General features: G+C 44.1%; 2 protein-coding genes across 6 annotated transcripts in view; one reads left to right on the plus strand and one right to left on the minus strand.

The window, feature by feature from the left end:
• PSMG2 (proteasome assembly chaperone 2) overlaps positions 1-15,146 on the minus strand; it is a 66,778-nt gene that overhangs the window by 13,536 nt on the left and 38,096 nt on the right. The window contains exons 1-2 of one of the 2 annotated variants that reach the window (XM_003914128.3): positions 9,236-9,386; positions 5,431-5,602 (exon numbers count right to left, since the gene is read on the minus strand). In XM_003914128.3, coding sequence (XP_003914177.1) covers positions 5,431-5,602; positions 9,236-9,292 — 229 coding nt within the window. In that variant the 5' untranslated portion in view covers positions 9,293-9,386. Of the gene's footprint in view, positions 1-5,430; positions 5,603-9,235; positions 9,387-15,146 lie in introns of those variants that run through there. The other variant, XM_017951511.2, reaches the window with a different exon arrangement.
• CEP76 (centrosomal protein 76) overlaps positions 9,667-15,146 on the plus strand; it is a 39,508-nt gene continuing 34,028 nt past the window's right edge. For 2 of the 4 annotated variants that reach the window (XM_021929920.2, XM_009192333.4), the window contains exons 1-5: positions 9,667-9,932; positions 11,308-11,463; positions 12,509-12,584; positions 13,215-13,439; positions 14,949-15,134. In XM_021929920.2, the coding sequence (XP_021785612.2) occupies positions 9,870-9,932; positions 11,308-11,463; positions 12,509-12,584; positions 13,215-13,439; positions 14,949-15,134 (706 nt within the window). In that variant the 5' untranslated portion in view covers positions 9,667-9,869. Of the gene's footprint in view, positions 9,933-9,969; positions 10,231-11,307; positions 11,464-12,508; positions 12,585-13,214; positions 13,440-14,948; positions 15,135-15,146 lie in introns of those variants that run through there. The other 2 variants (XM_021929922.2, XM_021929921.2) reach the window with 2 other exon arrangements.

Consider the following 15,146-nt stretch of genomic DNA (forward strand, 5'->3'; position numbering starts at 1 on the left):
ACTTTGGGAAGCCGAGGTGGGCAGATCACGAGGTCAGGAGATGGAGACCATCCTGGCTAACACAGTGAAACCCCGTCTCTACTAAAAAATACAAAAAACTAGCTGGGCGAGGTGGTGGGTGCCTGTAGTCCCAGGTACTCAGGAGGCTGAGGTGGGAGAATGGCGTGAACCCGGGAGGCGGAGCTTGCAGTGAACTGAGATCGCGCCACTGCACTCCAGACTGGGCGACAGTGCCAGTCTCAAAAAAATAAAAAAATAAATAAAAAGTTTATGAGGGCTGGGGGCGGTGGCTCATACCTGTAATTCCAGCACTTTGGGAGGCCGAGGGGGGTGAATTGCCTGAGGTCAGGAGTTCAGGACCAGCCTGGACAACATGGTGAAACCTTGTCTCTACTAAAAATACAAAAATTAGGCCGGGAGTGGTGGTCCACACCTGTAATCCCAGCACTCCGGAAGGTCAAGGTGGTTGGATCACCTGAGGTCAGTTCAACACCAGCCTGACTAACATGGTGAAACCCCGTTTTTACTAAAAATACAAAATATTAGCTGGGCGTGGTGGCACATGCCTGTAATTCCAGCCACTCCGGAGGCTGAGACAGAAGAATCGCTTGAACTCGGGAGGCGGAGGTTGCAGTGAACTGAATTCATGGCATTGCACTCCAGACTGGGCAACAAGAGTGAAACTCTATGCCAAAAAAAAAAAAAATACAAAAATTACTGGGCATGGTGGTGAGTACCTACAATCACAGCTTCTTGGAAGGCTGAAGCTGGAGAATCTCTTGAACCCAGGAGACGGAGGTTGCAGTGAGCCAAGATCGCGCCACCGTACTCCAGCCTGTGTGATGGAGCAAGACTCCATCTCAAAAATAAAATAAAATAGGCCGGGCATGGTGGCTCACACCTGTGATCCCAGCACTTTGGGAGGCCGAGGCAGGCAGATCACAAGGTCAGGAGACTGAGACCATCCTGGCTAACACGGTGAAACCGCATCTCTACTAAAAATACAAAAAATTAGCTGGGTGTGGTCATACATGCATCTGTAATCCTAGCTACTAAGGAGGCTGAGGCAGGAGAATTGCTTGAACCTGGGAGGTGGAGGTTGCAGTGGGCGGAGATCGTGCCATTATACTCCAGCCTGGGCAACAGAGCGAGACTCTGTCTCAAAAAAAAAAACAAAAAACAAACAAATAAAATAAAATAAAAAAGTTTATGGGGGCCAGGTGCAGTTGCTCCTCACACCTGTGATCCCAGCACTTTGAGAGGCCGAGGCAGGCAGATCACAAGGTCAGGAGACTGAGACCAGCCTGGCCAACATGGTGAAACCCCGTCTCTACTAAAAACACAAAAATTAGCTGGGCGTGGTGGCAGGCGCCTGCAATCCCAACTACTTGGGAGGCTGAGGCAGGAGAATCCCTTGAACCCAGGAGGCAGAGTATGCAGTGAGCTGAGACTGCACCAGTACACTCCAGCCTGAGCATCCAGAGGGAGACTCCCTCTGGGGGTGGGGGGGGAAGAAACCCCATCTCTACTAAAAATACAAAAATTAGCCAGGAGGCCAGGCGCGGTGGCTCAAGCCTGTAATCCCAGCACTTTGGGAGGCCGAGATGGGCGGATCACGAGGTCAGCAGATCGAGACCATCCTGGCTAACCCAGTGAAACCCCGTCTCTACTAAAAAATACAAAAAACTAGCCGGGCGAGGTGGCGGGCGCCTGTAGTCCCAGCTACTCGGGAGGCTGAGGCAGGAGAATGGCGTAAACCCGGGAGGCGGAGCTTGCAGTGAGCTGAGATCCGGCCACTGCACTCCAGCCTGGGCGACAGAGCCAGACTCCCTCCAAAAAAAAAAAAAAAAAAAATTAGCCAGGCATACTGGTAGGCTGCTGTAATCCCAGCTACTCAGGAGGCTGAAGCAAGAGAATTGCTTCAACTTGGGAGGCGAAGGTAGAAGTGAGCTGAGGTCATGCCATTGCACTCCAGCCTGAGTGACAAGAGCAAAACTCTGTCTCAAAAAAAAAAAAAAAAAAAGATTTATGGGGACAATGCCCCAAAGAAATCAGCAGTTTATAAATGGGTAACTCATCTTAAGAAGGGACGAGATAATGTTAAAGATGAAGCCCACAGCAGCAGACCATCTACCTCAATTTGAGGAAAAATTCATCCTATTTGTGCCCTAATTGAAGAGGACTGACGATTAACAGCAGAAATAACCTTCAACACCACAGACATCTCAATTGGTTCACCTTATACAATTCTGACTGAACAATTAAAGTTGAGCAAACTTTCCACTCGATGAGTTCCAAAACCATTGTGTCCCGTCAGCTACAGACAAGAGCACAGCTTTCAATGGCAATTTTAAACAAGTGATACCAAGATCCTGAAATATTTAAGGAACTGGAGCTAATGAAACGTGGCTTTACCAGTATAATCCTGACGAAAAAGCACATTCAAAGCAATGGCTACCAAGGCAGAAGTGGTTCAGCCAAACAAAAGTGGACCAGTCAAGAGTAGAAGTCACAGCAACAGCTTTTGGGACGCTCCAGGCACTCTGCTTGTTGACTTTCTGGGGGGCCAAAGAATGACAACATCTGCTTACCATGACAGCGTTTGGACAAAGTCAACCAAAGCTTTCTCAGAAAAGCAACTGGAAAAGATTCACCAGAGAGTCCTTGTCCATCAGAAAAATGCTGCTACTCATTCCTCCCATCAAACAAGGGCACTTTTGTCAAAGTTTCAATGGGAAATCATTACGCCTCCACCTTGTCCTGATTTGGCTGCTTCTGACTTCTTTTGTTTCCTAATCTTAAAAAATCTGCAAAGAGCACCCGTTTTTCTTCAATTAATAATGTAAAAAAGACTGCACTGACATGGTTTAATTCCCAGGCCCCTCAGTTCTTTAGGGATGGGCTACATGGCTGCCATCATGGCTTACAAAAGTATCTTGAACTTGACGAAGCTGATGTTCAGAAATAAAGTTTATAGTTTTTATCTTTTTGTTCATTTTCTCACAAACTTTTTGAAGTCTCCTCATACTATAGGTGCTGGTTTGGACAAACTAAACTTTGGGCAACATTGTGGGGTAAACTGGGCCAATTTTAATATGGGTAAGATATAGGGAGATATTAATAAATAAATAATTTTGTTACAGGTCCTCATATATAAAACTACCTTACAAAATAGTTGTAAGGCCATATGCAGTGGCTCATGCCTGTAATCCCAGCACTTTGGGAGGCCGAGGCGGGCAGATCACCTGAGATCGGGAGTTCGAGACCAGCCTGACAAACATGGAGAAACCCTGCCTTTACTAAAAACAAAAAATTGGCCGGGCGTGGTGGCGCATGCCTGTAATCCCAGCTACTGGGGAGGCTGAGGCAGGAGAATCACTTGAACCCAGGAGGCAGAGGTGGCGGTGAGTCGAGATTGTGCCATTGCACTCCAGCCTGGGGAACAAGAACAAAACTCCGTCTTAAAAAAAAAAACAGTTGTAAGGATTAAATGAAATACACGTAAATGCGGCTGGGCGTGGCAGCTCATGCCTGTAATCCCAGCACTTTAAGTGGCCAAGGCAGGCAGATCACCTGATTTCAGGAGTTCGAGACCAGCCTGACCAACATGGAGAAACTCCATCTCTACTAAAAACACAAAAGTAGCTGGGTGTGGCAGCACATGCCTGTAATCCCAGCTACTCCGGAGGCTGATGCAGGAGAACCGCTTGAACCTGGAAGACGGAGGTTGCGGTGAGCTGAGATTGCACCATTGTACTCCAGCCTGTGCAACAAGAGCAAAACTCTGTATCAAAAAAAAAAAAAGTACATGGCATTCAGTTCACAGTAATACTTAATAAAGGCTGTTATCACTAGCGGAAAGTATACAAATTCTAGGGGCTTTCCTTTTTTAAGATATGGTCTCACTTTGTCACCCAGGCTGGAGTGCAGTGGCATCATCATGGCTCACTGTAGCCACAACCTCCCAGGCTCCAACAGTCCTCCCAAGTCAGCCTCCTAAGAGGTTGGGACTACAGGTTGGCTAATTTTTTACTTTTTCTTTTTGTAAAGATGGGGTCTCATTTTGTTGCCCAGGCTGGTCTCAAACTCCTGGGCTCAAGTGTTCCTCCTACCTCAGCCTCTCAAAGTGTTGGGATTACAGATGTGCACCAATGCACCCAGTCATGAATTCTGGTTTTAACCATTTACAGTCCTTTATCCTCTGAGGCAGTAACTAAAATTTAGTCTTGTGTTGACAAAGCCATGTGTCCTGTAGGAATTTCAATAATAAGGTCATTTCTCAAATGTACATTTCATTATCGTAAGCTAAGAACAATGATATGGTTAATAAGACACAAAAACCAAAATGCTTCTTCATTTGTCTTTCAATTCACCAAAGGCCTTTTGTGCTCTTCTGCCCCTCTGGATTTGACCTTAAAATGGTAAACAGAGGACTGAAAGATCACCAGAACAGTTAGCCATCAAAGGCAGTAACTGGTGCTCCCATGCTTCACGATCTACAGGAGCTCTTCTCTTACTCACCAGCTGCTGTGCTGCATTATAACCAGTGTTCCCTGATTAATCAAGCCTGATAGTCCAATGAGGAATTACAAAGATTTACAGTATAGGAAGAGCCTACACCTATTAGTGGCATCAGGCAAGTCAATCTCTTTGAGCCTTATCTATACCATATTATTACGAATCCTATACTGGAAGAGGATGACTAAGAGGATGAGGCTTAGTTGACGTAACATATGTTAAACCTACAGGACTGAGTCCAGTGCAATCTTCTTTTTGCCTTTCCATATTATTAGCGATGGTTACACATACCAGTAAGAACAAGAAATAAAACTGAGGATAGAAGGAAAAAAATCCATGTTGAAAAAAAAGGAAATTTTAAATTCTATAAAAGACACAAGTATGGGCCGGGCACAGTGGCTCACGCCTGTAATCCCAGCACTTTGGGAGGCCGAGGTGGGTGGATCACGATGTCAAGATATTGAGACCATCCTGGCTTACACGGTGAAACCCCATCTCTACTAAAAAAATATAAAAAATTAGCCGGGCACAGTGGCAGGCGTTTGGAGTCCCAGCTACTCGTGAGGCTGAGGCAGGAGAATGGCGTGAACCCGGCGGGCAGAGCTTGCAGTGAGCCAAGATCACACCACTGCACTCCAGCCTGGGTGACAGAGCAAGACTCCGTCTTAAAAAAAAAAAAAAAAACACACAAGTATGATCTTATTCTCAACCTTCATAAGAGTTGCCATTTACAAGAGTCTAACAACTAAAACCAGGATGTAAAAGAATAGGACAATGTGATTGGGTTGTGAATTCTACACAAAGTTGGCACTAAGTAAACATTTGCTACAAAACAATTATCAATAAAGTCTATTTCTAACTTAAAACAACTCTACCTTGTAGCAGAACAATACAAGGTAAAGTCTCACATACCTTCAGCATTTATACTAAGTTCTGTTGAATTTCCTTCCGCAGTCGCATATGGATTGTTTCCAACCATAGGCACAAGACAATCGGTATAGAAGTAACCAATCTTAGACATATTCAGTGTAGAAATAATCAGATCCATTGCAAGCTGGCCAACATTTCCAACAGATACTGCTGGCTGAAATTATAAAAAATATGTTCAGTAAGTCACCAAAATTAGCAGCACTTTATTTTATTTTTTGAGACAGAGTCTGCCTCTGTCTCCCAGGCTGGAGTGCAGTGGTACCATCTCGGCTTACTGCAGCCTCCTCCTCCCGGCTTGAAGCAATTCTCCTGCCTCAGCCTCCTGGGTAGCTGGGATTACAGGCATGCACCACCACACCCAGCTAATTTTTGTATTTTTAGTAGAGACGGGGTTTCACCATGTTGGCCAGGGTGGTCTGAAACTCCTGACCTCAGGTGATCCACCCGCCTCAGCCTCCCAAAGTGCTGGGATTACAGGCGTGAGCCAACACGACTGGTTGCAGCACTTCAAAAAGTTTAGACAGAAAACAACAGTCATAGTATTAGTACTGAAAGCGTCATAGCATCATGGCTAGATACTGATTTTCATTAACTACAACTGCTGGGGCCTCCTCCACCTTTGAGACTATTGATTTAACAAACACTTATTGAACGCCAGCTATGTCAATTGCTGCTCTAGGCACTGGGAACGCAGGAAAATAAACCAACAAAAGTTCACGCCCTCATGGAACTTCCATTCGAGCCAGAGTGGTTTACCTGTAATAAAACAAACAGTAAAATATACAGTGGTAAGTGCTGTGGAGACAAAGTGTGAGGATGTGTGTACACGGCTGATTTCAATTTTAAGTAGAGAGATCGAGGAAAGACTCACCCTAGGTGACAAAAGACTAGAGACCTGAAAAAGGTAAAGGAGACAGCCATACAGAGAAATGGGAAAGACCATTCCAGGCAGTGGGAAAGCAAGTGTAAAGACTACGAGGTATGAACAGAAGTTCTCTTGGGTCTTCTTACCATCTGCTTTATTAGTGCCTCTTCACTCATTTGTTGAAGTGAGCTTTTCACACTAAACACACACACAAACTCTCTTTTTCCCATGACTTAAAACAATAAAGCTGCCAAATCCCTACCTACATCCCACAACATGTAGGAGCTCCACAACCTAATGATGTCTCCACATGGTTAGGTCACAGGAAACTCACATTCTGCAAGTCCAAAACTATAAACTTCTGCCCAAATTTGTCTCCATATTTTGTATTTTAGAAAAGTGCGCTGGGCATGGTGGCTCATGCCTGTAATCCCAGCACTTTGGGAGGCTGAGGCGGGCAGATCACCTGAGGTCAGGAGTTCAAGACCAGCCTGGCCTACATGGTAAAACCCTGTCTCTACTAAAAATACAAAATTAGCCAGGTGTGGTGGCGCATGCCTGTAAACCCAGCTACTCAGGAGGCTGAGGCAGGAGAATCACTTGAACCCAGGAGGCAGAGGTTGCAGTGAGCCGAGATCGCACCATGGCACTCCAGCCTAGGCAAAAAAAAAAGCGAAACTCCGTCTCAAATTTAAAAAAAAAAAGTTCAATATTATTCACTCTACCTAAACTTTTTCCCATTCCGTTACCAACTACATCTAATACATGCCTAATTTTTATTGAGGTTATCCCCAAAGTATCCTTTTAATGTAGCTCCTCCTTTGCATTCTTCCAACAATTCCTTTGGTTTCTGTCCTTCAGGGTGTTCCCTCAGCATGTTCTCCACTTCTCACTGTTGTCACCTACCAATTGCCTAGTCACCTCCTGTAATTCCCTTCTCAACAATTTTGACACTTGGGTTAAACTCTGTACCATCCTTCTCTTCCTCACTATTGTATTATGTCCATCAGTACATAAACATGCTCTAATATCTTTCATTCTAGAAGATCTTGACCCCACATAGCCCTCTAGCTCAGCCTCATTTCTTGTGTCTCTACATAGCAAAAATTCTCCAAGTCGCCCACAAAAACATAAGCAGAAACTTTATCTCTTATTAAAAAATTTTTTTTTCTGAGACAGGGTCTCACTCTGTCACCCAGGCTGGAGTGCAGTGGCATGATTTCAGCTCACTGCAGCCTCTGCCTCCTGGGATCAAGTGATCCTCCCACCTCAGCTTCCTGAGTAGCTGAGATACAAGTGCAGGCCACCACACCTGGCTAATTTTTATTATTATTATTTTTTTTTGTAGAGATGAGGTATCACTATGTTGCTCAGGCTGGTCTTGAACTCCTGAGCTCAAGAGATTCTCCTGTACTTGGCCTTCCAAAGTGCTGGGATTACAGGCATGAGCCATCATGCCTGTCTCTGAATTAATGACTGAATATATATATATATATAAAATACAACCCAAATCTTTGTTTTCTGCCATTCATTCACCCACTTCAATATGGCTTTTCTCTTCACCACTTCACTGGTAACTGTCCAGATGACCACCATTAACATGTCGCTAAATCCAAACATACGCTTTCTTCACCTTACACACCTCTGGGCTACTTCTGACATGGCTACTCCCTCCTTTTTGAAACACTCTTCTCTGGGGCTGTGTGTTTTATATGTAGTGAATAAGAATGACAGTTCCAGCTCTCTCCAGCCTTACACCACTCCAAAGAGTGCATTTTCCAGTGGTGCCTTCTGGGTTCACAGGGCCTACAGCTTATTCTCTCTCAGTGTGTCATTCCAAATTCTTGGCAGGCTTCAAGTCCCCCATGCTTACGTGACTGTGTTACAGACATCTATCTTTCTGAAGCGCCTACTTTCCCCTACTCCCAGCCCACAGCCCCTCCGTCTTTTACATACTTCCTTCTCTATGAAGCCTTTCTCTTTTTTTTTTTTTTTTCTTTTTTTTTGAGACGGAGTCTCGCTCTGTCGCCCGGGCTGGAGTGCAGTGGCCGGATCTCAGCTCACTGCAAGCTCCGCCTCCCGGGTTCCCGCCATTCTCCGGCCTCAGCCTCCCGAGTAGCTGGGACTACAGGCGCCCGCCACCTCGCCCGGCTAGTTTTTTGTATTTTTAGTAGAGACGGGGTTTCACCGTGTTCGCCAGGATGGTCTCGATCTCCTGACCTCGTGATCCGCCCGTCTCGGCCTCCCAAAGTGCTGGGATTACAGGCTTGAGCCACCGCGCCCGGCCTATGAAGCCTTTCTTAACGAGCCCTCTGTCCCTTCCCTCCCAATTATCTCAGGGCCTTTCCATATCCTTTCAAACTGCTATCCTAGCATTTATTGCTCTTATTAATTACACATGTTGCCAACTACACTGTAAATGCCTTGAAGGCACGCACCTAGTCTTATTCTAATACTCGCACATTATAGACTTTATTAAAACAATGAACGAATATGAAGAGCGATAAAACTGCTAACTACCGGCAAGAGTCAGCGTTTACTGCCCTATCAGTAGTTCTCCGGTTAACAACGATAGCATGCCAGCTTAAGACTGATCTAAAACTAGTCGCAGAAAGACTTTCTAGGACAAAACTGAAGGATGCCCTGCACAACATAAGTACGGTGTATCTAGAATGTACGAACACATCACGTTTTACAGGACACAGACTACAAATTGTAGACTTGACTACGTCTGGTTTTAGAGCCGACAAAGGTTCTATTGGGACGTCTGCCTCCGGCTACAACCTCCCCGTTTTTTCCGGCCGAGAACCTGAAATAGAAACTAGGGCCCTCTTTCTCCCGGCACCGCCGAACACCCCGCGTCGGGGGGCGACACCGCAGGGGCCTGGCGAGGCAGAGCCCCGAGCGCAAGCGGAGACTCACCATGAGGAGGGTGAAGCCGGCAAGGTCGGGGGCCGACTCCCCGCAGGGAACGAACATGGTCGCAGGGGGGTGGCGGTGGCCAGCGGGGACTAAGCGTGACACTGGGCAGAACGAGGGCAGCAGGGAGGCGGAAGCCCGAGTCCCCGGGGCCTCGCGGGGCGCAGGCGGGTCCTTGGAGTCCCTGGGCGCCGGGCCCTGAGGGCCCGTCCAGCTAACTGCCGGTTCCGAGGCCGGTTCCGAGGGCAGAAAGAGGCCGCCGGGGGGCCGCGAAGCGGGGCGAGCGGCACTTCCGCAGACCCTAGCGAGCAAGGCGATGGGGTGCGCTGAGGTCTCGGGGTGCGGGGCCAGCGGGGAGCTGGCGCGCCGGCTGGAAACGATCAGGCAGCGTGCGGGCCAGCCCCGAGCCCGGTTTGTCCGCCACTGTTTGAAAACAGTTGGCGCCGCCGCTGCCGGGGCCTCAGTTCCAGGTCAGCCGCCGGCCTGACGCGGCGCTGCGTCCCCCGGGAGCTGCGCTAGGCGAACGGCTGCGGCGCTTTGTGCTCCAGTCGCTCCTAACGCTCCCTGGCCGGGCCGGGGCCGCGCAGTTAGGGCGTCTGAGGCGGGGAGAAGCGGCGGGGAGACGCCGGCTGCCAGCATGTCGCTGCCCCCGGAGAAAGCCTCCGAGCTGAAGCAGCTCATCCACCAGCAGCTGAGTAAGGTGAGAGTCGCGGGCGCTGCGAGAGACCGCCGGGCCGAGCCAGGACCCTTCCCTCCTGCCCGGCGGCCCCGGGCCGACCGCGGCACCTGCTTGCCGAGACTCTAGCGAGGACTGCGGGGTGCGCAGCGCGGGGTGGGCAGAGCTTTGAGTTTGAGGAGAGCGTCCTGGCCTCCGAGGGAGAAAACGAGCCGAGCAGGTGCTAGCAAGAGTCTGGGGCGATAGAACGAGCGTTTTGGCGTTTTAGGACGGCCGTGAGAATGAAGCGCTTAGCGAGCGACTTCTGGAAGTCCGATTGAGTGTAAGTTGTATTTGGAGGTTTATATTCTGCTATAAGATACCAGCGTTTCTTTCTTTTTTTGAGACGGAGTCTCTCTGTCGCCCAGGCTGGAGTGCAATGGCGCGATCTCAGCTCACTGCAACCTCCACCTCCCGGGTTTAAGCGATTCTCCTGCCTCAGCCACTGAGTAGCTGGGACTACAGGCGCACGCCACCTCGCCCGGCTAATTTTTGTATTTTTAGTACGGGGTTTCACCATGTTGGTCTGGCTGGTTTCGAACTCCTGACCTCGTGATCCGCCCGCCTTGGTCTCCCAAAGTGTTGGGATTACAGGCGTGAGCCTCCGCGCCCGGCAGATATCAGGGTTTCTTCACCCCTGAAACATGTGGGTATTAGCGAAGTTGAACCAGGAGCTTCAATCAGCAATTCTCAAAGAAGTCATGGAAGAGAAGTTACTAAAGGATTTGTAATGACGGTATTTGTTAATATTGCGGAGCTCCGGAAGAACCTCCAGTCTCTGCAGCGCTCGCTCGACTGAGTACCAGGTGATAAAAGCGATCGTTTATGGTGCCCTTGTGTGCCAGGCTTTGTGCAAGGTGTCTAGCGTCGTTTATCTAATCCTCACAACACTATTGTGAAAGGGCACTCACTACACTAGGTTTTTCCGTTCTTGTCGGTGACGAAACAGATTTATAAAGGGTAAATAGGTTGGCTTGAGGTTACACATCTAATAAGTTGAAAGCTGGTAAGAGTCCCTTATCAGTAGGCAGATCGAAGTATGAGAGTAGTAAGATCATGCTTTGATCTGCCTACCCCCCAGTCTGTGTTCTTTTGATTGTACTATACTCCCTCTCAGAAGATTCCTTTTGGTTGAGTGTTATTTGTGGAGAAACGGTAACAAAGGTGCCAGATAACCAGTGGAGACGATTTCTAGAAGTTGTACTCAAAAGATTCATTCTTTAAAAGCTTACCTTTGTTCCCATTCAATTGTGGTAACAATTGTGCATTTATTATTATTAGCTGGAGAAACCTAAAACTTCAGAAGCAGTATTTGACTGCTTTGTGATGTTATACATTGTAATATGAGTTTTCTACATAGATGGATGTTCATGGCAGAATAAGAGAAATCCTTGCTGAGACTATACGGGAAGAATTGGCACCTGATCAACAACATTTATCAACAGAAGATTTGATCAAAGCCCTTAGACGTCGAGGAATCATTGATGATGTGATGAAAGAACTTAATTTTGTTACTGTGAGTAATCTTTTAGGGAAATAAATGAGAATATAAGTATATACTAATGTGTAACACTGTTTATAAGGTTCCGATGTGGGGCCTTTCCTTTTAGTGAAACCACTTTAAGGTCATTCTGTTTACTACTGTCCTTGTTTCAGGTATAGGCTAGCTCTGCCCTTGAATATACCAAATAGTTTTGTGTATCAATAAAATTTGTGTTTTAGATCACATTCCTGTCTCTACAGTGACAGAATTTTCTCTTATGTTCTAGGTCTGTTAATTTTGAATATATATACTTTAGTCAAATTAGTTAATCATAACGAAGTTCTTTTTCACTATGATCTGTAATTTTTTTAGATTAAGCATATTTTTAAAATAAGCATTCTTTTGGGATTGTATTCTCTATGAATAACAAATTACAAATTTCTTTAAGAAAATAATTGTCCATAAGAGTCCTCAGATCTTTTCATACAAATAGGTCAATAATGGGATGATAGTCTCTCAGTGCAGAATTAGTAAGTAGGCCTTCGTTTGAAAATGAGGCAATAATGAAAACTGTGACCTCAATACCTGGGTAATATAATGTGAAAATTGGATGGACTTCATAATACAACAGGGAATAAGTATTTTAATACAGCACCTTTTTTTTGGTTTTTGAAGTTTTATGAACCCATTTGTTATAAAAATTGACCTAATAACAGCTTCTACTATGTGATGACACTTTATTAAAATCAGCTCATGGTGGAATTATAAGCATGTTATATAGGCATGCAGAAAGTTTAACCTTGTTGAAGGCATTAAGGATTTGTTTTTAGCATTATGTGGATAGTATTACTTGAAGACAGTTTAATTCCTTAGCATTTGATTTTAGGAGTAACCGGTTACGTCATCTTTTATGCAGGCTTTTATTTTCATTATTTTAGTTAGGCTAGGAAAATAAGGGGTTCTTTGAAAGGGCCTTATCCTGTTGTTAGGTTCAGTGCTTAGTCATGTTTATTGACATTTCCTTAACCTATAATTGTTTTCTAATTTGTTTTGATTTTTTTTTTTCCTGCCTTTCTAGGACAGTGTTGAGCAAGAACTCCCTTCCTCTCCAAAACAACTTATTTGTTTTGATAGACAATCAACATTAAAAAAAAGTATGTATATTTTAACATTAATTTAGTTGTGGTTTATAGTAAATACTGATGTGCTGTAGTCTTTGGTATTTGATAGAAGACATTTCCATTTTTTCCCCCAAAATAAAATACTTAAAATTTTATAGTTAGCTAAAACATAGATTCTGTTTTGCATGAAGTATATCAAAAGAGTTAATGTATAGCACAGTACAAGCAAAAACAGGATCACCAGTTTCTTGTGTTTTAATAATATGTTTTATAAAAACTGTATAGCCTCGCTTTTAAATGGTAATATAATTATCTGACAAATACACTTGCTGAATTGATAATTATATGAGTTGGTTTGTGAAGGTGGTGGAATGTTGGTTAAGCAGCTAAGAAGCAAAAGTATACCACATGTTGGCTCTGAGGCCTTTCCAGCTGGGAGAAAGTAGCCTGGATATAAACTCAGAAAAGAATAGCACAGTATATGGGTATCTTCTCCCCAGGGTACAAATGATTCTGGTATATACAGTAATAAATTTGTTACTCTTGCTTTTTTTTAGTCTTTGGTTTTGGGTTTTTATCTGTCAAGTTTTTATTTCCTAATGATTGATCACATTCTTTTAAGTTATTCGGCAGTTTCCTCATATATATTGCTACACTTTACAGCTAATATTGATCCAACACGGAGGTATCTTTACCTTCAGGTTTTGGGTGGAAAAGCTTTCTTGGAACATCTGCAAGAACCTGAGCCTTTACCTGGACAAGTTTGTTCAACGTTTACTTTATGTTTACATTATCGAAACCAACGTTTTCGTTCAAAACCTGTTCCATGTGCCTGTGAACCAGATTTTCATGATGGCTTTTTACTTGAAGTACACAGAGAAAGCCTGGGTAAGAAACAGTAATAAATCATCATTTAATTGAGTAAATATTTGTTATGTTTTATTGTGAAACAATAATAATGACTTTTTCTGTAAGGAGAGATTTGTAATGGAGGAATCTCTAGCCTTTCATTTCCCACTGCTCTTTTCAATTTAAACTACTATCTACCACCTTGCAATATTCTGTTTGCGATTCATTTTCCCTGGAGATTATTTTTTGACTGTTTTCATTGTTGATTTTTTAGTAATACACACTTAAATACCTATTATGTGCATCGTGTTAGGCTAGGCAGGTGCTGGGATGATATAGTGAAAAACGAGACATGGTCGTTCTCATTTATAAAACATAACCAGATTAATGATGTTATGTAACTTTTAAAAGTCAAAGTTTAGGCTGGGCACGGTGACTCACAGCTGAAATCCCAACACTTTGGGAGGCCTAGGTGAGAGCATCATTTGAAGCCAGGAGTTCAAGACCAGCCTGGGCAAAGTGAGACACTCTACAAAAAATAAAAAATAGGCTGGGTGCGGTGACTCACGCCTGTAATCCCAGCGCTTTGGGAGGCCGAGGCAGGTGGATCACCTGAGGTCAGGAGATTGAGACCAGCCTAGCCAACATGGCGAAACCCCGTCTCTACTAGAAATACAAGAATTTCTAGCCAGGCATGGTGGCAGGCGACTGTAATGAGCCGAGATCGCGCCATTACACTCCAGCCTGGGCAACAGAGTGAGACTCTGTTTAAATAAATAAATACATAAATAAATAGTCAAATTTAGATGTGAACATATAACTGTCATTTTGGGTTTTTTCTCTTTTTTTTTCTTATTTCTCCAATAAAGCATATAATTCTCATAACTAAATTTTATGCTACTTGGTTCCTGTAATTGTTTTACACTATGCTTCTTTCAGTAAAGGTATTTTGTACATTTTAGTTGTCAATATGGAAATCTTTATATTTTTAAACTAAGCAAAGTTTCAGAATATGTCTTCAGAATTTTAGATTTAAAGATGACTGAAACATTACTAAAATTTATTTTTTTCCCCTTTGAAAGATGTTATCCTAATAAGGCAATTAAGAGGATAAATTGCTAGATTCAATGTGCTGTATTTTTCAGTTGTATGTTGATTATACAGTGATAATTTCTGGAGGTTAAAGGGATTTCTAGAGGTAGTTTGGGGATTAATGTTGACATACTTGAAGGCTTTTTATTGTAGTAGCCTATACTTCCGTTAAGTAGTTTTAAAGAACAGACTTATCTCCTGAATCAGAAAGCACTGATATGCTGTAAGTTACTGGATAACTCATCACAATTTGCCAGTCTTCTGAAAAGTTAGTGATAGAAATAGGACTATATTTATATTTCCAGTTTCTTCCACGCTTTCTGAGACATTAGCAAATTGTTCTTTTTGGTTTTTCATAAGCTTATTATTTAGTATATTCTTTAATAAAAGTATTATTTTATATTGGCCTAACTGAATATGTAGTGTGATATAATTTTGTTTGAATTATATTGCTAGGTGATGGAACCAGAATGGCTGATTCAACAACAATGTTATCAATAAGTGATCCAATTCATATGGTGCTAATCAAAACAGACATATTTGGTGAGACGACTTTAGTAGCATCGTATTTTCTGGAATGGCGGTCGGTTTTGGGCTCAGAAAATGGAGTGACCAGTCTGACTGTGGAACTTATGGGTGTAGGTATGATGATTA

Source organism: Papio anubis, chromosome 19 (assembly GCF_008728515.1).
Source record: "Papio anubis isolate 15944 chromosome 19, Panubis1.0, whole genome shotgun sequence".
Taxonomy (NCBI): domain Eukaryota; kingdom Metazoa; phylum Chordata; class Mammalia; order Primates; family Cercopithecidae; genus Papio; species Papio anubis.